Genomic DNA, 26,393 nt, shown 5'->3' with positions numbered 1-26,393 from the left:
GGAGTGATTTTGATAAACTAAATCATTTTTTTCTCTCTCTGGTGAGTAAGAAAGCTTCGTAAAAAAAAATACTGGAGTTATTAATTTCCGTTCATACAATTTTAAAGTTAATAAGAACCTATGGGAATGTTTACTTCAGCCTCTTCATTTCACAGATGAGAAAACTGAGGTATATAGAAGAATCCACTCAACACTGGTGACAATTAGTAGCAGAATCAGGCTAAGGATCTAGATTGCTTGACTGTTTTTCTTTTGCTTTCTTTTCTTCCTTTTTCTCTTTTTTTTTGTGATAACATGCATAACATAAAATTGGCCATTTTAACTATTTTTAAATATACAACACAGTGGCATTAATTATTCTTACATGCTGTGCTACCATCACAATCTCCTATTACTAAGACTTTTTTATCACTCAAAACAGGAATTCTTTACCCATTAAGCAATAACTCCCCATTCTCCTGTCTCCAGGTTACTCCCTGGTAACCTCTAATCTACTTTCTGCCTTTATGAATTTGCATATTCTAGATATTTCATCTAAGTGGAGTTATTCAATATTTCACCTTTTGTGTCTGACTTATTTAACTCAGCATCATGTTTTCAAGATTCGTCCATGTTGTAGGATGTTTCAGAACTTCATTCTTTTATATGGTTGAATAGTATTCCATTGTATAGTTATACCACTTTTGTTTATCCATTCATTTGTGGATAGACACTTGAGTTATTTCTACCTTTTGGCTATCATGAATAATTCTGTGATGAACATTGGTGTACAAATATCTATTTAAGTCTCTGCTTTCCATTCTTTGTAGTATATATCTAAGAGTGTAATTGCCAGATCGTATGGTACGTTTAGGTTTAGCTTTTTGAGGAACTGCTAAACTGTGTTCCACAGTGGCTTCGCCATTTTACGTTCCCACCAGCAATGCACTGTGAGTTCAAATTTCTCTCCATTCTTGCCAGGACTTGTTATTTTCCATTTTTTTTTAAATAATAAGCATCCAAGTGAGTGTGAAGTGGTATCTCATTGTGGTTTTAAGTTGCATTTCCTAATGGCTAATGATGTTGGTCAACTTTCTATGGGTTCATTGGTCATTTGTATATATTCTTAGGAGAAATGTCTATTCAGTTTAAATGAAGTACATTTTATCTGTTTTTCCCTTTTGTTCATGCTTTTTGGTTTCAACTCTAAAAATCTATCACCTAATGCATGGTCCTTAAGATTTGCCCCTCCATTTTCTTCTAAGAGTTTTATTGCTCCATTGTGAGTTAAATTTTGTAATGGTATGAGGTAGGGTTTCAATTTCATTCTTTTGCATGTGGATATCCTGTTTTCCCAGCACCATTTGTTGAAGAGATTATCCTTCCCCATTGAGTGGACTTGGCTGTCTTGTCAAAAACCAGTTGGCAATAGATGTGTGGGTTTATTTCTGGTCTCTCAATTGTATTCTATTTGTCTGTATGCCTGTCCTTATTGCAGTACCATACTGTTTTGATTACTGTAGCTTTATAGTAGGTTTTGAAACTGGGAAGTGTGAGCCCTCCAATTTTGTTCTTTTTCAAGACAGTTTTGGCTGATCAGGTCCCCTTTCCATTCCGTATGAATTTGATGATTAACTTGTCCATGTCTGCAAAATGGCTGCTGGAATTTTGATAGGAATTTTGTTGGATCTGTAAATTGCATTGGGTAGGCTTGACATCTTACAATATTCAGTCTTGTAACTCAGAAACACAGGATGCCTTTCCATTTATTTAGGTTCTCTTTAATTTCTTTCAGTAATGGTCTACAGCTTTCTGTGTACAAGTTTCTAACATTGTTAGTTAAAATTTATTCATATATATATATATATATTTGATGTTTTTGTAAATGGAATTGTTTTATTGATTTTTCTTTTCAGATTGTTCACTGTTGGTGTATAGAAATATAACTGGTGTTTGTGTGCTGGTTTTGTACCCTGCAACTTTGCTGAATTTGTTTATTAGCTCTAGTATCTTTCATCTGAATTCTTAGGGATTTTCTTTATGAAAGAAGATCATTTCATCTGCAAACAGAGTTAGTTGTACTTCTTCCTTTCCAATTTATTTCTTTTCCTTGCCTAATTACTCTGGCTGGAACTTCCAGTATAACACTGAATAGCAGTGGTGAAAACAGGCATCCTTGTCTAGTTCCTGATCTTGGGTGGAAGCTTTCAGTCTTTCACCATTGGATATGATGTTAGTTGTGGGGTTTTAAAAAATGACCTTTATCATGTTGAGGAAGTCCTCTTATATTCCTAATTTTCTGACTGCTTTTATCAAGAAAAGGCACTTTTTGTTGCTTTCTTTTCTATCTTGCATACTGACTTTTCTAGGGCTACTGGGATTTGTTCACTCATTTATTCACCTAAACATAAGCTGAATGGCTATTATGTGACAAGTGTCTTGGCAGATACTAGAAAACCAACAATAAGTAAAATATAGTTGCTGCCTTCCCAGAACTTACTGCTCCATCTGTCAGAGAAAGGCTGTAGACCAGCACCCTTCTTCTAACAGGAAAGAAAATTTCACTATGGATTGACTCAATGATTTGTTGAGAAGCTCTGTCCATTAGCCTTCAATTCTTCACCCCTTAAATGACTTCTAAGTTCCGACCCAAAGATTGTTCTGAATTTCTATCAAGGCTTCAGTGAAGTCCTGAAAATATTGAGCCCATTATATAAAGTCCATGGAGACAGACAGACCTGGATTTGAGTTTCAGCCCCTCTACTTGCCACATGTGTGATACTGGCCCACTAATCTTAAATTCTAAGTCTCCATTTCCTGAATTATAAAATAGTGAAAATACTACCTTGAAGTATTTTTAGGATGCTTAATGATACAGTTCATGTATAATGCATAGCATAGGACCTGGAAGAGAGTGTTCTCAACAAGTTACAGCATACTCCTAACCTTGGGGAATTTAAAGTCAACGTTGTTATAACTTTGCTGTTTTTCTCATTCTTGGTAATGCAGTCTTGACAATTTGAAACCGTTTGTGACCCTGTAGAATTAGAGCTTACAGAAATTTCCAGGGGTTATCCTATCCATTTCTCTGCCTTTAGGCCAATCTGATTACAAAATATCACACAAATGTGAAAGCCACTTTATGAATTTTTTTTAATGAGTGTCTCATAGGGTAGTATAGTAAAATAATTTCTTCAGTTATAATGTATATGAATTTGGGCAAATTGTTTTTACAAAGCAGCGTAACATTCTTCATCTATGTGGGAGAATAGCTTCATGAGAGCAGTAACCTTACCTGTCTTATCCCTCACTGCACCATTACCACCTAGAGAAGTGATTGGCACATAAAATATTCTCAATAAAACTTGAATAAATGAATGAATGAATAAATTAGGCTATTCTGAAAACTTAACATCCATTGACAAATGACTGACCAAAAGCAGGCATTCAGTAAGTGTTAGATATAAATAATGGTAAAATGATATGATTCATGGAAGAATTTATGAACTAAATATAATAATAATTTTCCTAATAGAAAAATTAAAGAAGAGGGCACTCCAAGAAAGTGAATTTGAATATGAGAGAGGTATATAAGAAATGAGCCAACTCTGTTTTTAGTATAAATTTTAAGTCTTCATCCTTGGATTCCTTTATCTAGCACATCCCCTAAGTGTAATTCATCATTTATTCATTGATGTGTTCACTTTATGTAGTTACTGTTACTCAGATGTCAAAACCTGGCAAAGCACCGAGACCCATTCTCATTTGTAAGTAAAGATGCATAAATCATAAATAGAATGCATCTGACAAAATTTAGCACTGAATTGTAGAATCATAGATTAAGAATAAGTAGGGTTTAATCCCTGGAAAGCAAAGATGATTGAATTAAAAAACTATTACTATGAAACATCATCTAAAGATCAAAGAAATAAAAATGTATCATTCTAAAGTATTTTAAATAAATTTGATAAAATTAAATACTTATTCCTGACAAAAGCTCTTAGAAAACTAAAATTCAAATGTTACACACTTAACAGTGTAAAGAATAACTATCCCAAACCATCAATTTCTGTCACATTTAATGTTGAAAGATTAAAAGCATCTCCATTAAAGTTGGAAATAAAGAAGGATAGCTGTCATAGCTATTATGCTTTAACATTATTCTGAGATTTCTGGCCAGCGAAATATGATATGAAACATAATAAGAGGTATATTAAAGAGACAATTAAATTGCTGTTTTTGCTGAAAACTCAAGAGATGTGACAGATATAAGGCAAGTATGCAAAAAAAAAATCAATACCTTACGTAATTACCTTAGCAAAGAGAGGATACAATTTAAATATCCCATTATTAATAGCAGCAAAAAAGTACAGCATACATAGGAATAACTCTAGTACTACTTGTGCTAGATATAGATGAAAACTACAAAATTTTACTCTGTAATGTCAAAGGTTATTGAATAAATGGCAAGATAACCCATATTCCTGAATAGGGAATGTGACATTTAAAAATATTAACATTTCCCAATATTTAATACAACTCATAAAAGGCCAAATAATAAATTATTTGAACCTAAGGAAATGATTATGATGTTTGCTTAAAATAATAAATGGATAAAAAGAGCAATGTTATTTGTCAAAAAGTAGAACAATGGATGGCCTATTTTTTATATTATGTAATACTAAGCATTACAAAGCTGCAACAAATAAAACGATACAGTGTTGTGCAAGATCTGGCTGACAAGTTAGTGGAATAGAATGGATAACTGTGAAGTGGAGCTTAATATATACAATAATGCCATATATAATGAAGGAAACAATACAAATCAAAGGGAGAGTAGATAGTTTTTTGAATGTGCAGAAAGTGTACTATTTGCGAAAAATCAAGTTAGAGCCAGATCTAACATTAGTTTAAATAGAGTAGTTGAGAAAAAAAGCTTTCAAGACTACTAGCGTTCAAACCCAGCTGCATCATTTATTAGTCATATGAGCTTGAATGCATATGTCAAACATTATAAACATTAGGTCTCTCACATGTGAAAAAAGGGACAATTATAATTATTACCTCATAAAATGATTATGATGATTAAAATAGATATTTTAAGTAGAGAATTTAGTACAATGTTTGGTACTCAGTCTTTCACTCAAGAAATATTATCAATGATTATATCATAAACACTAAATTAGTTACAGATTAATTAACAGGCTAATGTAAAAATAAAACAAAAAAGTCCATATTTAATTGATGTTGGACTTGGGAAGAGCTGTCTAATTATAAATGCAATAGAAGAAATCACAAAGAAAAAAATAGATTTGACTACATAAGCATTTAAAAATATTATGTTTAAAATTTAAAAAATTGAAAAGCCACAATTTTTGATAATTGTGCTTAAACTGTAAAGTGCTCTTAAAAATCAATATGAACATTTTCAGTATCCTAGAAGATTCACAAAAAATTAAAATAAATTCTAATAAACTCAAAATATTCTAAGTCAATATTTAAACAATGTAAAAAAATCTCCATGGGTATTGATTTTTGGCTATCGAACTGGAAAAGATTCAGAAAAGAATATGGCAGTATTCAAGGTGGTAAGCGTGTGGGGAACGTTCTCTCCAGTGTACTGATAACCAGGATGTAAATTGGTGTAACATTTTGAAAACAATTTGACAACACTTAATAGAAATCTCAAAAATGTCTTCACCAATTTAGTAATTAATTCTTATTGTATGAATTCATCCTAATGAAATAATCAGAAAACCAAATAAACATTTTTGTATATTTATCACATTGTTTATAATAGTTGGCACATACATGCGATGGAATGTCATTCAGCCAAGAGAAATCATGTTTTTGAAGCTTATTGAATGATAGTACAATTTCTCACAATAATGGATAAAACATTATCCAAATTATGATCAAAAGCTATACCAGTATCTACATTTCTATCCACACCAACAATTATATCTACACCTATTATGGAAGGAAATATATCAGTTTCTAGCACTGAAAAAACAGGATTACAGGTAAATTTTTTTAATTCAGTTTTTTTTTTTTTTAGATATATTCACATAACAGACAATCATCCACAGGATTATAAGTAAATTTTACTTTTATTTTTATGTTGTTCTATATTTTCAGGTTTTCTATAAAAAATAGCATCACTTGTACAGTCTGACAAAAACAGGACTAGTATTCAAAATAAACATTATTTTCTATTTATCTCCCTATTTTGGGAAGGCAGTACTTCATATGTAATGTAACAGCTTGCTTTGTGATATGTGTTGTGCTTAATCAATTTTACATTAATTTTAAATTGTACTTTTGGGAAATTAGTACTAGACTTTCTCTTCAGCTTGTTTGCAAAACTGGGGAGATGAAGAACAAAACTAAGGTTATGAAATTACTCCCAGGAACAGATGGAAACATCATTCGGGGTTATACTTTGTTTAATGTCCAGTGCTCTTTCATAGGGAACTAGAGAAATATGATTCTTGGCATAGGTAATTTTCTGCATGAAATCTCACTAAAATCCCTGGTGTATTTCAAATGCAGGAGTGATAGGCAGTAAGATTTTATTGTCCATGCCAACCTGTTTAGCATTTGATTATATTCAGTTTCACACTTTATAACATACTGTCTTTATAATTTCTCCCGCTTATGAACTCTCAAATCATTTCATCTTTTTACTCAATTATAAATAAACTCCATTCCATTTATCAAGTTTTTATTCCATTTAGTAAGTTTTGTCTTGTAGTTAATCCTACCTCTTTTACCAGACTGTAAACTCCTTGAAGTGGGAACTATGTTTATTCACTTCTATACCCTCAGCACCTGTGTAGCTCAGAATGCCTTGAATATGGAAGTAATATTTTATTCCATGAACAAAGAGAATAAACGATAAATTAAATAATTAACATAATGTCTTCTATTTGTTTCAGGTTATTTGTTTTCTCTTTCCAACAAGACTGGTAGCTTCAGGAAGGCAAAGCCTAGGTTGTCACATACTTTTTTTGCATCTGCTAATAAATTGAACTGAATTATAAAATAAATTTAATTATTGCTTAGTTAAATTGTTTAACCTGCTGTTTTCTAATATATGTTTGGATGAAATTATCAGAACATGGTTTATTAGCAAAACTAGTGGTTAATCTTAAACTAAGAACAGATTTATTTAAAGATGTTTTTGCTTTTAACCTAGTAATTTATGAAACAAGTGGCTACTACTTAACACTACAACACTTTCACATGTTTAATGAACACCTATACCATGACAGGGATTCTAGTTAATGAACAAAAAGGGAATTCTCTGCCCTCATAGAGTTTGCACTTTAGTAGGGGTGGGAGTGGTGGAGAAGAAATAAAATAAAGACATGAAGTATGATGTTAAATGCTTAGTGCAATGTTGAAAACGAACTCATGGAATCAGAATCTGGAGTATAGGTTACAGAGGCTGGATAGAGGGTAAGGAAGGGAGAGTTAATGCTTGAGTTGAACAGAGTTTCTGTTTGGGTTGATTGTAAAGTTTTGGTAATGGATGGTTTGATAATGATGATAGCACAACACTGTGAATGTAATTGACAGCACTGAATTATATATGTGAATGTGGATAAAAGGGGAAATTTTAGGTTGTATATATGTTACTTGAATAAAAATTAAAAAAAAAACACAGGACTGTACTACACAGACAATGGACCCTATTATAAATGATAGACCATAGTTAATAGTACAATCAGAGTTAATAGTGCAATTACAAAAATGTTCTTCATGAATTACAACAATTATTAATACTACTGCAAGGTGTTAATAATAGAGTGGTATATAGGAACTCTGTATTTTATGTATTTTGTGTGTGACTTTTCTGCAAACCCACAACTTTGTTAATTAAAAAAAAATGAATAGAAGAGAATTTTGGTAGTTGGAGGTGGGCGTTGCAGTTTTATGTGAGATGTTCAAGAAAGGCCTCATTGAAATAGTGACAACTTCAGTAAAAACTTGGAGGAAGTAAAGGAGGGACCATATGAATATCTGGGAAAGAGAATTCCAGGCAGAGGTTAGAGAAGGGTAAGGAGTGCTCATGTGCATTCGAGACACAAAGGCCAAAGGAGAGGGCAGTTAAGAGATTCCTACGAAGAGGGTTAAGGTTAATTCCTGTCTTCATAGAAATTATGATGAGGTTTGAACTTCATGTAAAGTACTTAGCACAATGCTTCAGAGATCAAACACTCAAATGCTATTTATCATCATTATGTGAATTATGTGTGATAGGCTCTGAGAACATCTCACTAGGATGTAAATTTCCTCCATCACATATCTGGGCCAACCATGATTCCAATGGGTTATTTCCTCACTTAACTACTTACCATGTAGTCTTATTTCTGGTGGGTAACTACTCCTATTTCTAAATAAATTTATAATTTAAAATTTGTCAGCAGAGCTTCAGTGAATGAGCTAAAGGAATTCATTTGAGTTGTTCTATCCAAAAGCCTGGAGATATCTGGCAGCGGATTGGTCACCAGGCTTTTCATGCAAACTACAGTACTGGGTGAAAGCCCTTCTGCTCAGAACCCAGTGTTCCATACTTCCTTGGCATGGGTGTGCTCGTTCTCATAGACATTAGGGCTTACAGATACCTCAACATGAGCCAAGTTCCCTAAATGGATGTGCTGGAAAGAGCTCAGTGTTATTGAGTCAAGGATGTGATTTGAGCTGTGCCGACAGGAAACAAATTGATCATTTTGGCCCTTATTCCTGAATCTGAAGCAGATTTCCCCATAAGGGAGGACTTTTCTACATGTTCTTGGATGTGGAATCCTAACTTATATTTGCTGTTCAGACCTTTGAATATATTTCAATGTCCCTTTAAAATGTTCAATGAAAAGTAGTATGGTTCTAGTATGCATTCTTCCATGTATGATCCTTATTAATAATTCCTTTGTTTTCCTTACCAAATGGAAAAACAAGTCTAATTTTCTTGCATTTGGGCAAAGAAAGATTGCATAAAGCATTCCCAGGATCACTTAGAATAATTTTCCTGCCAAAAATCACTGAGATTAATAGTTTGGGGTATAGACTTCAAAATCTTTGTTTCTTATGCAACAGAAGAAAAAAAGCATATAAAAATCAATTTCTGAAATCAAAATTAAATGATTAAGTTTGTTTTTACACCAAAACTAAACTAAATTAAATGGAAAAGAGAAATAGAATATTTATATTCTCTTAAACTCATTATTGATTCACTTGCAATGCAGGCCAGACAGAAACATATGCTCAAAATGCATTGTTAATATTTGCACTTTACAAAATGTTAAATGGTGTCAGAAATGGACAGGTGTGAAATTTCATTAGGTAAATTGCTGTAGGTGAGAGAGAAGAGAAGAGCAGAAATTAGGTAGAGATAGCATAAAAAAAGGAAACAGAAGTTTTTGATAAATTGTCCTAGTTTCTGCTTCTTTTCTTCATTATTTTATATTCCTTTTTTTATGAAATATTTCTGACTTTTTAGCTCTCTTCCTTTAAAGAAAATCAAATTAGTCATTGTCCTGGTTAAGTTTTAAATGTTAAGTGTCCTTTTGTGTTTTTGCTTTAACAGTTTTATTGAGATATAATTGATATATAACTACATGTATTTAAAGTATGCAATTTGATAGCTTTTGACATATGTATACACCTGTAAAACCATCACCACAATCAAGGTAATGAATGTATCTGTCACTCTAAATATTTCCCTGTGCTGTTTTGTAATCCCTCCCTGCTCTCACTCTGTCCATTCTGCAGTCAACCACTGCTGGGCTTTTTGTCACTATAGATTTGTTTGTATTTTCTAGAATTTTATATAAATGGAATCATACTGTATGTGCTTGTTTCTGTTTGGCTTATTTCACTCAGCGTAATTATTTTGGCATTCATCCATCTTTTTGTTTGCATCAGTGGTCCATTCCTTTTTATTGCCGAGTAGTATTTCATTGTATAAATATACTTCAATTTGCTTATCCATTCGCCTGCTGATGGACATTTGGATTGTTTCCAGGTTTTTGGCTATTACAAATAAAGTTGTTATGAAGTTTCATACAAGTTTTTGCATGAACATATACTTTCATTTCTCTTTGGTAAACACCTAGGTGTGGAATTACTAGGTCATATGGTAGGTGTAGGTTCAACCTTGGAAGAAAGTTCCAAACTGATGTTACAAAGTGATGATATCATGTTACATTCCCAAAGTGATCGTACCATTATACATTTACATTTTTTCCTCTCATTGGCTGATCATTTTCCACTAAGTGAGCAATCATATTCTATGAGGACAGGTCCCGAATTTGTGCTTGTGGTTACCATCTTCCTCTGGAGCTTTGGCTCTGCAATTAGCTAATCACCTATTTTATTAGTATTTTTTATGAGAATATGCAGACTGGGAGCTGGATCAAGGTGCCCTAACTCAGTTCCCCTGAATTTTCTTTCCCCTGAGGGCGCTCCAGATAGAGCTGCTTCCTTACTTGATAAAGACCTATTGTGAATAAACCTTTTTTTTTTCTCTTCAACTCTCCTGAGACAGAATAAAATGTTTACAAAGACTTCACCAAATACCAAAGGAGACAACAAGGGCCATGAACACTGAGAATAAGAATAACAGGTTTCTGATCCCCAACACTTATCCTGATTGTACTCTCAGGAGCTTCAGCCCTCCCTCAAGGACAAAGGGAGTTGGTATTATATGACAGGTACCCTATCTCCACTCATGTGCATGGTTAGGAAGAGGGATCCTGAGTGACCTCCAGCAAGTTATTTAATTTCTTTGAATCTGTTTATGTGTCAACTGGGCACAAAATAGGTATCACCTTGTAGCATTAAATAAGTATTTAAGTGTTTGATTCATATTACAAACTTGATAAATATTAGGTTGATAAGTATCTTTAACCACATAAAACATAGTATACTCAATACAAGCCTCAAATATCTGTCGTACCTTCACTCCCTATCTGGTCCTATGATACACTAATCCTAAGATTTTTCCATTGGTTTTTTCCTGTCTCCTGTCCTTACTGCCTTCTCTAGTCAGCTTAAATACCATGGAAATTCATTGTATATACCCTCAACTTTATCTTTCACTTATTTTAATCACTGCTTTCATGGAACTCACAGGTCAGCAATGAGCTGCATATTAAATAGACTATTGTAAATGTTAAGAGGGTCAAGGACTTGATCTTTGAGCCTTTTCTCTGTTTCATCCAGTGAGCATGGCTTTAATCCCATTCACATGCTTGTATTTTCTTCCAAACTCGAGACTTGTTTATCCAGCAGCCTATTCAATATCACCACTATGATTTTGAAAAGATAACTCAAATATAACATGTCCAGAGCCAAACTTCATATTTTTCCTGCAAAACTTGCTCTACCTAAAGCCTTCTTCATGTCATCCAGAGATAGTTCAGCCTTCTAGTTGCTCAGAGCGAAATGTTTAGAGTCATCCTTGCCTCTACTGTTTCTCCCACATCCAGCCTCCAATCTAGCAGTATGGCATGTTGGATTTATCTTCAAGATGTGTCCAGAACCCAACCACTGTTCTTTATTTCCATGTGTATTAGTTTTCTCTAAGCTACCATTACCTTTCATCTCGATAATTGCAATAATGTTCTCCTTGGTTCCGTCTTTGACTCCTAACGGTCAAAATTCTCAAGACAGTAGCCATTGTGATTTTATTAAAACATTAGTCGTATCATTTTAGCATTCTGCTCTAAATTCTTTCCCATCTCATTCATAACAAAAGTCAAAGTACCCACAATAGCTTAGGAGGCCTACAAAATCTGCTTTCCTCACTCCTGCTTCATCCATCTCTTTACCTCCCTGCTTTATTTCCTACCACCTTCCTCTTCCCGCACGCTATTTCATCCGCAACTAGCCTCCTCACTGCCTTGAAACAAACCAGCCACAGGTCCTTCATAAGACCATTGCATGGAATATTCTTTCCCCAGATATCCTACTGACTTGCTCTCATTTCCTTAGGGTCTTTACTCAGACATTACTTTTTCAGTGAGGATTGCCTTGCTTAACCTATCAAAAATTGAACTATCCCACCATTTCTCTGTTTTATTTTTCTCTTTAGTATGTATCTCTGTCTACATGAACTATGTTTATTCCTATTTATCTTCTTTATTATCTCTCTCCTACACTAAAATGTAAGCTATATGAGGAATTGTTATCTGTTTAGTTCACTTTTATTTCCTCATTGCTTAGAAATATGCTTGGTATATAGTAACCCTCAATAAACATTTGTTGAATAAACAAGTGAATAAATGAATGAATGGAAGATAAGTTCTTCCATCACATTGCTTTTTAGACATATGCTCTCCTGACTTTTCTAGGGGCATATCATGACATGAACATATCTAAAAGTTAACCTATTATCACCTCTTTTGTTTTTCTATATGGATGTGGAAAGTCCCAAGGTACAGGTTAAAACCAGTAGAACACCCAAGCACCCAGAACAGAAAAATAAAAAATAATTGCCACAACACTACCTCATTTAAAAAAAAATCATCTGTTTTAGAGAAGCTTCAAAGAAAGTTTAGAACCCTCACTTGGAAACTATTGACCATGAGGAAGAATCAGTAGACACAACAAATGACAATTAAAACTCTTAGAAACTTCATTTAATAAAAGTTTCAGAAAGAGACTGTAAAATAAGAATACTTAAAATGATTAAAAAGTCAAGGGAAGAAATAGAAACTTCAATGAAATATCAGGGCATGCTAAAGCAAATTCTTCCTTTGTCTTAAAAGTATCTCCAAGGCCCCTAAGTTCAATTCTTCAGTTGTTTTTGAGTCTGCTCTCAGCCCATAAATTACCTGTCTAATTTTACAGATTCTATCTCCTCAGTTATTTGCTCCTCTCTTCATTCCTTTAATAAATCTTTTTTGGAGCACTTATTATATTCCAGGCACTTTGTTACGCAACGGGGACACAATGGTGAAAAGACAGGCATGGTCTCTGCTTTCAGGGAATATCCCATTCAGCAAGGAAAGTACATATATTAAATATATAATTGTCAACATGATAAATGTTTTGAAAAGGAACATATTGTGTGCTAAAGGAGTGAGTTAAGGGTACAAACCTAGTCTAGGATATCAGGAAAGAATGTTTCTTAAATCGATCCCTGCCTTTATTCCTACTGCCATCACCCTAATTAAGACCCTCATTATCTCTTCTACTTCCATCATTCTCCCTTATCTCCAACTCTGGCCATATTTATCATGATTAAACCCTTATTGGCATTGTCTAATTACAGTTTGGCTACAGCCTTTTTGCCTAATTTTTCATTGTTCCTCAAACACATCTCATGTTTTCCTACATTTTTACTTTTTCTCATGCTATTTCCTTTGGCAAAAATGTGTTTCTTGTTTTGTTCTGTTTTCTAAGGCCCAACTCAAATTTGCTTTCTTAAAGAAAGCCTGTATTCACCACTCCAACTCCTCAGCTAGTGAATATTATCTAAATGTATACACTTGCCCCTCTGATTCATTTATTTTTATTTTATCATAAGCTTTTACCTGACATTTCTTGTACTATTAGCCTTGTCTTAAAGATAAAGGCAATAAGGCCCAGACAAGTTTTGAAAATCTAGATGCAAGTAAGGGGCAATCCAGGATTCAAAGCCTAATACTTCTAGGCAAATGACCTTGGATAAGTTACCTAATTTCTCTGAACTTTAGTTTCCTCATCTCTTAAAATAGGGTAATATATGACCCAGAGTTTCACGTGAGAATTAAGTGAGTTGAGAGTGTTTCATAAAGTGTGGTATATTTAAGAAGGTACATAGCAAACATTTAAAAAAAATACTTATAATTTTAATGTAAATTAGGAAACAGTTGTAAATAGAAAACAAACCATCAATTATCTTTCATTTATACTTTTAAAATTGTTTTTTGTTTTTATTTTTACAAGCATTATTCTGTTTAATTTTATGTATTTTTATGGTTACTTACTATTTATGGAAAATGATCATGGCTTTTGCTTCTTTTGCTAAGTTCTCTTTGAAAATAAATTTACTAAAGGAAAAATGAGTCAAATTAAATTTTACAATTTTCTTAAGTAAGCAACATTAGAGGTAGTATGTGAATATGGAAAAGTAGATAATGGTAAATACTGAAATAATGTTTAAGTATCATAGTGGGCAAGATACTTTATGTATCTTGAAGGCAAGGTACTTTAACTTCATATGCAGAAGTTTAATGTAAAGTAGCTGACATATAGGAGGGATCTAGCAAGTAATTATTCTTCTCTTTTCTCCATAGTCAGCCATACGACATGATGATGCTATTATATCTTTTTTTTTTTTTTTTTTAACTCTATATATTCTTTATGCTGGAGAGAAGTTGCAATTTGATGGAATATTTTCAGTAACGCTATCTACAATTGAAATTTGCACTGAGGATTTAGCAGCTGCTGTTTCCATTTATTGTAGGTGGCAGAATGGAAAAAGGGATGGTTTGTACGTTTTGGGGTTGTTTTCATTAGTGAGTCTCATTTTTAAGGAAGAAAGAGTGTATTTATTTACTTATGAGTTGGTTTTATTTATTAAATTTGGCAAAAGATTGCCTACACCTATGGTGGGGGAGGAATTACAAAAGGTAAAAATAACTGACAGCTCTTAGGCAATGAATCAACAAGTCTATTGATTTACCTTTAGAAACAGTATTTCTTTTAAGCAATTTGGACCCCTCTTATAGTGGCATTGACTTACCTAATATAGTGTGTAGATGACTAAGAAGTAAAAATATAAAACAAAGAGAATAATATTAATGCTTAATGTTTGCCTATATAGTGCCTTCTTTTCTTTTTTCCCCAGCACTATTAAGCAACTTTATTAAAGTAATATGCTCATTCAGTTGTTCATTAATTCAGCAAATAGCTATTAATTTATTCAAAAATATTTATTGAGTACCTGTCTTATGCAAAGACCTATGCAAATCACTGAGGATTCAAAAAAATAGATACAGCATGGTACTTTTCTTGAAATTTTCAGTTGTCTAGGGGGAAACTTGTAAGTTCAAGGTAATAACAAATAAATTTAATACGTTAAATCTGAGTTATGTACAAAGTGCTATAGAAGACATAGACGGGAGTGATTTGCTTTATCTGGAGAGTTCAGGAAAGGTTTCACAGAAATTCTTGAGCCAAGTCTCAAAAAATATGTAAGGTTTTGTCAAATGGAGAATGACAATAAGCAAGAAGTGACCACAGGTAGACAAAATAGCAAGATGCAGGTACATAGGTAGGGCAGGGAAACAGAAAATAATTTTGTGAAGACTCAAAGGAATGATAGAGCAAGGCTACAGCTTCATCAAAAACAGCCACTGGAAAAAGATCATAGTCTTACAGGTCAATTCTTGAGTCATAAATATCATGAACTAATAGATTATTTAAGCTTAGGGGAAATTTAGGGATTAATTATGTAATTCAACATTATCATTTATAGCCCAGAGGTAAGACAACTGGTCGAAATGAAAGTAAAAACAAGAATATTACCTCCAAAACTATCACCCCCACCCACCTCCATAGATGGGAATAAATCCATTGTTGAGTCATTGAGGATCCTAGGCTGCCTAACTAAATTAGGAAAGTTTAAATAGGAAATTAGGAAGTTCAGTTAGAAAATCCAATGGAAAGTTCACATTCCAAAGAGGTCGGGTTAGATTAGTGATATTTAAATGTCTTTATGTGTGGCATGCTTTGAGAGGACATATAATTTGAAGAGACTGAATTGTAATTTCTCAGTTACAAAATTATTCCACTTTAGCACTGTATAACTGTTTTAGAAAAGCTATCTGTTACTCTGTTTACTGCATTGTCTTTTATACTCATAAGCCAAAGTTCTTGCATGTTCTTGAGGGTTGACTTGATGCTCTTCTACTTCGCTCTTCACTTATATCCACTTTGCAATATTTTTCTTTATAGTCATTGCCCTATCAGTCTATATCCTCAGTTGAACAAAACTTAATTTTAAGCATATGGGAAAATCATAGCATGTTGGTTCAGAATTACTATATAAGTTTTGGATCCATTTGAGTTTTTCTTTTTGTGAGAGAACTGTAAAATGAAGAGAAACTCTGAGAAGACTCAAACTATAAGAAATCTAAAGAAAATATTCATTAAAAGCTCTTAAATTTGTTAAAAATTTTAAAAAGAGACTGTAAACAGTTTTGGCATCAAAAGATGTAAAAGACAGGAAAGGGCTTAAGAAGAAAGAAGGTAGACTTTCCTAAAAGCAAGAGTGGTTAGATAAAAATATAAGGGAATTTAAAAAATCATTATTTGCTTCTGCATAGTAATAAGCCCATGTTATCCATCTGGACTATTGTAGATTTTGTCTTTCCTAGAGTTTAGAGGATGGATAAAAATAAAAAACAACACATATTTTTTTGTTTGTTTGCACCCAGTATGTCAGGCACTGCTCTAAACAGTTTGTGTGTATTATCTCATTTGATCCTTATTTCAACATAATGGCATGGTTTCCTTTATTACTCCATTTTATAGAGAATTGACATAATTTGTCCAAGGTCACAAATATAGTGTTGAAAGCAATTAATTATTTCAATTCCTTTTAAATAGCATTTTAATTAGTTGATTTACCAGAATCTCTTCTACAAAACATTTCACAATAAATTCTATACATATTGTTGTCCCACATGCTTCTTAACACTAAAACTTCCTATGCAGATCAATTAAACTCTCTGTATTTTGTTTTTAGGTTCATTTAGGTTCATTTAGGACATGCCATTGACTCACTTGTATTGGTAAAAATGATGACCAGGGCACTGAGTTCCTGAGCTTACACTACAGTATCATAAGAGAAAATGGGACTCAATAAAAGCCACTGGGTTGAGAGTGTTTGATGCCCATGCAGGGAAAGAAACTTGACCTTAGGCTCACCAAAGGAAGGGAAATTAAACTGAGACCTCAGTCTGCATAAAACTAAGAACTTAAAAGAGTTCTTTAATCAAGGGATTTCTAAAAAATCTTAATTCCTCAGCCTAGAGAAGTAACAAGGAAGTGTGTTTCTATTATGGGTGGGAAAAATATGTGGGGAGAATATTCCTGAGTCTAAAATTTAACATGAAACTGCTCTTGGATGGTGAAATTATGGGCAACTAGCAGAAAGATGTGCAAAACTATTCTGTAGCAACACATTCACAACTGAAAGTCTCTGGAACTGCCCCAAGCCCCTGATGTACAGTTTTGCTAAAGAAGAGCTCAGAATAACAGTGAGGTACAGAAACCATCCACAATGAGTAGAAATGGAAAGATCAGACCTTCACAAAAGTTAGGTAATGAGAGTTTCATACAGAGACTACAAAGAAGTTGTAATGTTTTAATTTATTAATATGACAGAGGAAGGCATGAAATTATACCAAGAGATAGAATATGATGGTTATAGATTAGATCAATTTAAAGAAGAAATGTAGAATCTTTAAAAATTAAAAATATGTAACAGTCCATTAAAAGTAAACACTCTGTGAACAGGTAAAATAATAGCTAAAATCTTAAAGATAGTAATTAGAATACAGATCTGAGGATATAACCCTGAAAGCAGTACAGAGAAGGAAAGAGAGGGAAAATAGAAGATATATGAAGGAATAGGGTGGATAGAGTGAAATGGGTTTAGGAAAAATGTTACAGGATTTTAGAAGGAGAGAATAGACATAATAAGCAAGAAGAAATATTAGAATAGAGATAATGACTGGGACATTTTAAACAATCAGTAAGATTAAAGAATCATAGTGAGTCCCAAGCAGGATTAAAAAAAGAAAGAAATATTGTCATGAAACTGCAATTCAACACAGACAAAGGAAACAACTTAAAACGAACCATAGAAAAAGACACATTTCTTAGAACAATTACATTGACAGGAGATATCTCATCATTAAGAATAGATACCAGAAGATTGAGAAATAATATCTTCAAAGTGTTGAGAGAAAATCATTGTCTATCTATAAATCTCTGTTTTTCTATAGACCTTCTCAGGAAAAAAATTAAAAGATTGAACATGTTTAACCATCACAGACTTTTGCAGAAGGAACTACTAAATATGTATATCAGAAAGAAGGAAATTTAATGCAGAAAGACAGGGTAGGATGTTAAAAATAATCATGAGAAAATAAATTGGTTATCTGTAGGAGTTATTTTAAGTAAACCTTTACTGTAAAATAATAATAATAATAGGGATAATAATGATTGCTAAATAATAATAATGACTGATTTTGGTGGGGATTAGCAAGATGGAACTAAAATGCTGTAAAAACAGAATACTGGAGATAGTATTAAAGTGAAGTGTTCAATTGTAAAAATTTATAAAAATTAACCATTCATATGTTTAGATTTATATAAAATGCAGTAATTAAGATAATGTGATATTGGCAGAAGTAAATAAAAATGGAACAATCCAAACAAGAGTACAGTATTAAATGCATATGCATGTGATCTAGACATATGACTTAGGTGGTATTATAAGTCAGTAAGGAAAAGGAATAGCTTTCTTATGTAACCACAAGCATAAATAAATAGCACCGAGATAGCTGGTCATATGCAAAAAATTAGATTCCAATCTCATACCATAAATTAAAAAGAAGAAACAATTGAAGATTTACTTGTGAAAAACAAAAATTTAAATTGTTTAGAAAAAATATAAGATAATTTATTTATGACCTTTAGATAATGAAACATACCATATGATACAAAAATATATAAACAGAAAGAAAAACAATGATAAATTTGAGTACATTAAAGTTTTTTCAGACTGTATGATAAAATATGAAAGACCTTAAAAGACAGAGTCTGGGAGCAGATATTTTCTAATCATGTTAATAAGTAAAGGATTAGTTTGCAGAATACATGAAGTACTTCTACAAATCAATAAGAATATTGATTTTAAAATAGGCAAAAGCTATGAAGAAAGGGAAGCTCAAATGGCCAATAGACACAATGCTAAGTCTCATTAGTAATCAGGAAAAGAACCATCAAAACTACAAGGAAATAACACTGTGTATTATGTTTGGGAAAAACTAATAAATTTTATTTTACTGAATGTTATCTAGAATAAGGACTTCTATAAATTATGAATAATGTAAACTGGAGCACAATTTGTAATAAAATGAAGCTAAAGATGGGCATTTCCTATGATCCACAAATTACATTTTGAGTCTTATCGTCTGGAGAAAGTTGTATGTGCTTAACAAAAAAGGTACAAGAATGTTTTAGAGAATTGTTTTGAGATGAATGTGAAGTGGAATTTTGACTATATTATGAAGATTTTATTTCTTAAAAAATTAATCTAAATCAAAGATGGCAAGATAATATTTATAAAATCTGGGTGGTAGCCACATCAGTGTTATTTTCTTTACATTTCTGGGTGCTTAAAATATGTCATGAATAAACATTTAAAAGAAAGTATATATGAGATATTCGAACTTTGAAAAATTAGTTTGATAATTTTGAGAGCAGATGAAACAAGGTAGGTTTAGCCCATGTATAATCAGAGTCATTACGCTTATTATTTGGAGTGACTCAAAATATTTTTTCACATTTTTCCATGTCTGGTTTTCTCTTTGGGGCAGAGGTATACCTACTGGCAACTGGGCCAGATTGTACACATTGACTCTGATACACATATGTAGATTTTTGTTGTCCATAGAGGTAAAGTCAATGGGATGATTTAGCTATTTCTTTACCCTTTTAAATACATGGACACTGATTTTTGCATTTGCCCTCTAACATTTATTATTGGATGTGTATCATATAGAAACCAAAGAACATTTAGTAATTTTCTTTCTGAGCTCTCACATTGTATTTCACACATTTGTTGTAATGCTATCCTGCATTGAAATTTATTTCTTTACACATCTGTGTCCCCAGCTATGTAGCGGTATTTGAGAGGAGGGATTGTATTTTATTCATTTTGGGGTTGCCAGTGTTTAATATGTAGTAAATACTGAATAAATTTTTGTGGAAAATATGTCTGTGCCGGTTTGAATGTATTATGTCCCCCAGAAAAAGCCGTATTCTTTGATGTGATCTTGTGGAGCAGACATATAAGTAGGGATTAAATTGGAACGTTTGGATTAGGTTGTTTCCATGGAAATGTGCCCCACCCAGTTGTGGGTGATAACTCTGATTGGATAATTTCCATGGAGGTGTGGCTCCACCCATTCAGCATGGGCCTTGATTAGTTTACTGGAGAACTATATAATCTCAGACAGATGGAAGGAGCTTGTTACAGCCAAGAGGGACACTTTGAAGAATGCCCATGAGCTGAGAGAGGAGCTGCAAATGAAAGACAGTTTGAAGATGGCTGTTGAAAGCAGACTCTTGCTCCAGAGAAGCTAAAAGAGGACAAATGCCCCAAGAGCAACTGAGAGTGACATTCTGAAGAGGAACTGCGGCCTAGAGAGGAACGTCCTGGAGAAAGCCATTTTGAAACCAGAACTTGGAGCAGATGCTGGCCATGTGCCTTCCCAGCTAACAGAAGTTTTCCGGATGCCATTGACCATCCTCCAGTGAAGGTACCTGATTGTTGATGTCTTACCTTGGACACTTTATGGCTTTAAAACTGTTACTGTGTAACCAAATAAACCCCCTTTTCTATAAGCCAATCCACTTCTGGTGTTTTGCATTCCAGCAGCATTAGCAAACTAGAACAATGTCTTACTTTTTTAATCACACAAGTAATACATGAATATGTTCTCACTGTAGAAGATGCAAATAAAACACAATAGATATAGACTATAAGGCAACCTATTTTTATCTTTTCATTTCCACTACCTTCTGGAGAGGTGACTAATATCAACAGGTTGGTGTTCCTGTGACTTGAAGTCAAATATTATTTTTATTTTCTTTTAGTCATAAATTCTATAGCTGCTCTTTAATAAAGGGCCACTATCAAATGTTAGCCAAAAGTACATCAAATGTACAAATCAAACAAAAAAACCAGGAATATTTGATTTTTCTATATTACCTTATTTATGCCTCATATATATTTTTTCTTTATTCTTTTAGATGCTTTTCAAAATACCAGATATTAGTTTCCAGGTTTTAATTTTTACTCTTTTTTATAATTATCTATGGCAATTTAGGTGATTTTTAAAAGAAAGTCATTCATGTGCTAGGCAGAAAATGTAGTTGCAAAATATTTAATTGCTTGATTTCATTTACTTTGAGAATTCTGAGGAGGTTCACACAGTATTTGTGTTGAGGCATGAACCTCAAAGCTGCTTGAAAGGATTAATGTTGCATCTCAAACTCAGCTGCACCAGTAGGCTTCTATTATATGAGAGATATTAAATATGAAATTATAAAGGAAACTTTCTGTCCAGGTACTGATGATATATGAGGGAAAGTGTCTGAAAAATTTGTTTCCCCTACATGGCAGAGCTGCAAAAGTTATTTATCTCAATCAGCAAAGCAATGGTTAGAGACTATTAGATTTACTGTGGGCAGCTGCCACCCTCTTTGTAGCAGACACATCGGCCCACAGAGAACCCAGGAAAGACGGTTGTATAAATACGGCAATGACTTCATTCCATTGACGTGACACCCACATTTCAAACAAATTTTACAACTGAAAATTTATGTATATGCCTCTATTGGCTCTTCCAGCCTTTCCCAGTTTGTGGATTTTCCAACTTTGTCATATATGCATTTAACAAATATATATTGAATCCATACATTGTGCTAAGCACTGTGCATAACATAAGCATGGGTTCTGAGTACGTACATCCTACCACACGCTGCCTTTTCTATCTCTAACTGCTTATTCAAAGAACAATAGTTATTATTTTTAAAGTTAAACATTATCCATTAGGCCCAATTTATTTTCTAAAGAATTCCATCCCATAAAAGTTTATAAAGCCTTTGGGTCAGGTATGTGAAAAAGGTCATTAAAGGTTCAGCATGAAAGCCAAACAAATGAACAAAATGACCATACATCAAAGATCTCTCTAACCCTCAGTTTTAATGTCTTAGGAAAACTTATGAAGGGAGGACAATATTTGGCTTGAAAGTTCAACATTTTCTTCTCACCTCTTTATTGCCTAATTCAATCTTAAAATATTAAAAATAAAAATTCCTACTCAATTTAAAGGTAATTGGTTTTTCTCCTCTTTTATACACTTTATTTTGTTAACTTATTCTTTTAATGGCAACATGGCTTGGACAAACATGTGCATAATGAATATCTTTAGCATAGTGGCAAGATTTGGGTAATCCGTGATCCTGCTGAGTAGCTCTTTGAAAACTAAGCAGGAGTTATCATTTATTTATTTGTTGGATTTTTGTGGCACTTTTCCTCCAAAGAGCACAGGGTGTGATATAGAGAACTTTGCACAGGGGTTGTCTAAGAGAGTCAAAAGGAAATGAAAGGAAAGTAAAGCTTGTAGGAAGTGAGAGCACAAAGCAAAAGAAACAGCTAATGGGCAAACAAAACTCTGGGTGGCAGCTAGGCACATGAAGAAGGCAGAAGTTTCTGGGCTGCTCCAAGGGTGCCAGATTGTTTTTTCAGAACACTGAGTCATTTCACTACAGGTCAGTGCCTCTTTTGAATACTAGTTTTCTGTTCAATACGTACCCTTCCATGAAGACCCATAATCAGGACCATGCACTTATAAGACAGGAAAGGACCTTAAAAATCATTTGACCAACTCTCTTAATTTATGGATGAGGCAAATCAGGCCCAGAGGGAACAAGGAAACAAAAATTAGAAGCAGAGCCAGGTTTAGAAACTAGATCATTCATTCATTCAACAAACATATATTGAATCATTCAACAAACATACATTGAATGATTTGTGGTAAGCACTATTCTAGACATAGCTTACTGAATAACATGGACATGCTTTCTGACCACCAATATCCTATCCCACACTGCCTTGTTTTGCCTGCAACTGCGTACAAGGAACTCCAGTATAGCATAGAATCCGGCATTCAGTTGACTTCAGTCCCAGGCCTCTTCAGAGGTAGATGTCAAGTAAATTATGTTAAGAGAATGGAACTCTTTTCCAAGTATCTGCAAGTGTATTGACATTATTTGCTCTATAGGTGCTCATAGGGCAGTTCTATCAGACCAGCTGTGAGACGTTTATTAGATTGGCTCTTATTTGCATGTCACTGGAAGGCAGGTTTTCCTTACCAACAGGAGCAGTTTATTTTTTATTCCTTGGGAGAATTTATAAAGGGGTTAAGCATTATATTTCATTGAAGGAAACATTTGTCTCCTAAAATTGATTTTAACTTAAAAGTGCCTTGTGTGATAGTCTAAACCCTAGCAAGATTATTGAAGTTGGAAGCACCTAGTGGTAGAATCAAAAGTGAAAATTCTTCAAAGGAGCAGGGTTTAAGAGCTATCATAACTCTGCCTTCCCAATGGTGATATTACAGTCATTCATTTAACACTGGAGATCACTACAAGAAAACCCTGGGGTTAAGGAAAAAAGAGAGAGAGAGAGAGAAAGAGAGAGAGAGAGAGAGAGAGAGGGGGGGGGAGGGAGAGAGAGAAGAGGAGACTGGATTGTTCTATTTGAGTTTAAAGGTAGATTTAAGCCCCTCTCCACCTTCCAATTTCTGCACTGAAAATCTGTTCTTATAAAAGAGGTTCCAGTAGCTTTAGAGATAGACCAATGACTCCAAAGACTAAAGTCCTTGTTCACACAGGCATTTGGGAGGACACTCCATCCTGCTTACTTTGCCCTTTGTCCCAGGCCAGTTTCCAAAGAAAGAAAAGGTTTCTGTAGCAAGCTGTGGATAAGGCTAGCTGGTGGGAAGAGATGCGACTTTCTTTGGACCAAATGGGGTTGAGGAGGGGGCAAGGGAAGGATGCTTAGGTTTCCAACGATTTTGACAACCCCGTTAGTCATTTCGCAGGATCCAAGCAGGACTTGGGCTCTAGGGACACCTGTTTGTGCCTGCAAGGCCAGAGCCGTGGTGGTCCTGCCTCTTCCCGGTGCCTGGCAGCTCCCGTATTGGCGGATTTACCTGCGAGGCAGTTTGTGCATCTGTCTGTACGCGGCCACTGTCGCCAGCACGTACTTTTGAGACAGAGGGAAGCCAAGCGAGGAGTGAAACTGCCGGAGCCTAGAGCACGAGGTGAGCCGTCTCGTGAGCCGCCTCCCGGACGAGTTGACTGCGGCTTCTCCTCCTCCTGACACACATGGAGTTTGGTGGTGACGGTGCTGAAGAACTGCAGACAGACCCTTAGCCGACTGGATGTGTGTGAGCTGGCCAGGAAGGCAGCTCCCGCCTCACCCGGACCTCCTGCTGGCAGGATGTAAATATACCTGCGGACTGGCCAAATAGGACTGCCTTTCCCCACCAACCCCCTCCCTCCTCCCACCCTCTCCCTCTGCTAACCAGCATGAGAGGAACTGAGAAAGCAACAGCCTGCAAGTGACAGCTACAGCCTGATTCCGTTTGTCTTTGAGCCGAGGTGGGAACTTGATTGTGCAGCAGCTTCATTGTGAATTCCTTCCATTGGCATCGCTATGTTTGCCTCTATCTGGTATGCCAAGAAGCTGGGTCGCAGGTTCGTGCACAATGCCAGGAAGGCGAAATCAGAGAAGGTATGGAATGAGTGGGGATGAAGATTACCTTTGCGATTTGCCAGCTGGATTGCCGGTCTGAGTACAGACGCAGTCGTTATTAGCTTGGGATGAAAACCTGCCTCTCACTGTGAATGTGCTCTATGCCACTTAGAGAAGGGATAACTCTTGGAGCCTAGTTCGCTTGGGAGAGGAATGTTTGGGGTTAAGCAGGATCGTTGGCTATTCAAAATATTTGATGAAATCCTCAATTGATAGAGTATCCCAACAGAATTATTTTCCTTTAAGTGACATAGGATGAAAGCAATCAAGCAGCTGCAATTTTTTGCTTGCTCAGGGAGCTCTCAATTAAACTTGTTGCTATACTGCATTATTTTTATTACTATGATCTTTGGTTCTAAAGGGGCCATTATAAATGCCTGAGCCTTTCTCCAGTACTTGTATCCTAGTGGGTGTCCTAGGAGCTCAATAACATTGACCAGAATCCAAAGGGGTGCTTGGCATCTTTTCAAATCAACAAAACCATCATTTTGAAAGTGTTTACAATGAAAAAGAATTATATTTATAATCAGGGGAGTCATGGGCATTTAGAGAATGGCTTTGCATTTTTTTCATTCAGTGTGACTAGGTGTTTCCAGAGAGTTTCTATATAGACTTTACTCATTAATTATATTTATCTGTGGAATTGAACTGGCCTGTAAATCCTAGGATGCACTGCAAGTTTGCGGATTACAGAAGATGATGGCTTTCTGAGACACTGGCCAAACTGTGAGATTTAGGGAATTGGTATCCAATTTGATAGGTGTTGGGGAAACTTCCAAAGGTAACAGAATCTTGTGAAACTGAGATTTTCCATATTACTCTGAAGATTCTATCTTTGGCCCAATTTCCTTTCTGCCTTAGATCTGCTTGTGTGGGTGACCCACAGATAGCTCTCCTGGTGTCTGGCACGGTCCTTTCTCTCAGTTGTAAAGATTCTTCACTTTAAATTGCTATTCATTCCTTCAGATTGGGAAAGTTGATAAAATAAGTAAGAATCCAGTGGCAAACCATGATATCATTGTAGGGTGAAAAGAGAAAACATCACTGGACTTCTTGTTTTAAGGTCACAGCCTTTTAGAATGTCCAGATCTGAGGACTGTAGAATGATGACTGACTGCTAGTTTAATGTCACTTTGGCAAGGGAGTTGGGGGTGGAGGCAAGGGTTGGGGTGAGTTTGGTCCCTTCCCCACTCTATATTTGACATATAAAAAGATTACAAACCTAATGTCCATGCACCAGTACTACATATATTTTCAATACCTATATCGAACAGTCTTTTGCTTCTCAAGTAATGTTTTAGAACAGAGATTTGTAAGTAGGTCTTTTACTGGAGCCAACTGTTTTGAAAAAGTGCCTTCTTCCTATGAAAATTATAGGTTGTATAGATGAAAGGACTGTCAGGCACCACAAATGGCTCTGAAAGCCACTGGGAGATAATGCCTTATACCAAATTAGTATGCAAAGAAAAGTTGAATCTCCCAGTGACACTTAATTGAGACTTTGGCTTGAATGTGGGAACCACAGCTATATAAGATTTAGTGTATAGAAACTGAAAGGATGTAAATCTAACTAAGTGACATGGGCTTCTGATTCTATAGTGTAGGAAAAAACTAGTAAGTGGCCTCCAATATCTTTCCTTTATTTCAGTGATGTCTAATGCTTAAAATAAGCAAGAAGAAAGCAAATTTAGGGGAAAGGGCTTTAAATTCTTTCTGTCGCTGAGAGAAGAAGATTCATTCACGCAAGGGAAAAAACATTGGCAAACTGAAGTTTTGCTCTCTGAGTGAGAAAGACCAA

General features: G+C 34.5%; 1 protein-coding gene across 7 annotated transcripts in view; it reads left to right on the top strand.

The window, feature by feature from the left end:
* The window catches only part of DLG2 (discs large MAGUK scaffold protein 2), a 2,332,374-nt gene that overhangs the window by 1,344,370 nt on the left and 961,611 nt on the right, over positions 1 to 26,393 (top strand). For 2 of the 7 annotated variants that reach the window (XM_037840912.1, XM_037840907.1), the window contains exon 1: positions 23,739 to 24,574. The exons of the other annotated variants lie outside the window; for them this stretch is intronic. In XM_037840912.1, coding sequence (XP_037696840.1) covers positions 24,497 to 24,574 — 78 coding nt within the window. In that variant the 5' untranslated portion in view covers positions 23,739 to 24,496. Of the gene's footprint in view, positions 1 to 23,738; positions 24,575 to 26,393 lie in introns of those variants that run through there. 7 annotated transcript variants of the gene reach the window in all.

The sequence above is a fragment of the Choloepus didactylus genome, chromosome 6, assembly GCF_015220235.1.
Source record: "Choloepus didactylus isolate mChoDid1 chromosome 6, mChoDid1.pri, whole genome shotgun sequence".
Classification (NCBI taxonomy): Eukaryota; Metazoa; Chordata; class Mammalia; order Pilosa; family Megalonychidae; genus Choloepus; species Choloepus didactylus.
Note: the sequence above shows the minus strand (reverse complement) of the source record. Positions and strands in the feature narration are given on the sequence as shown.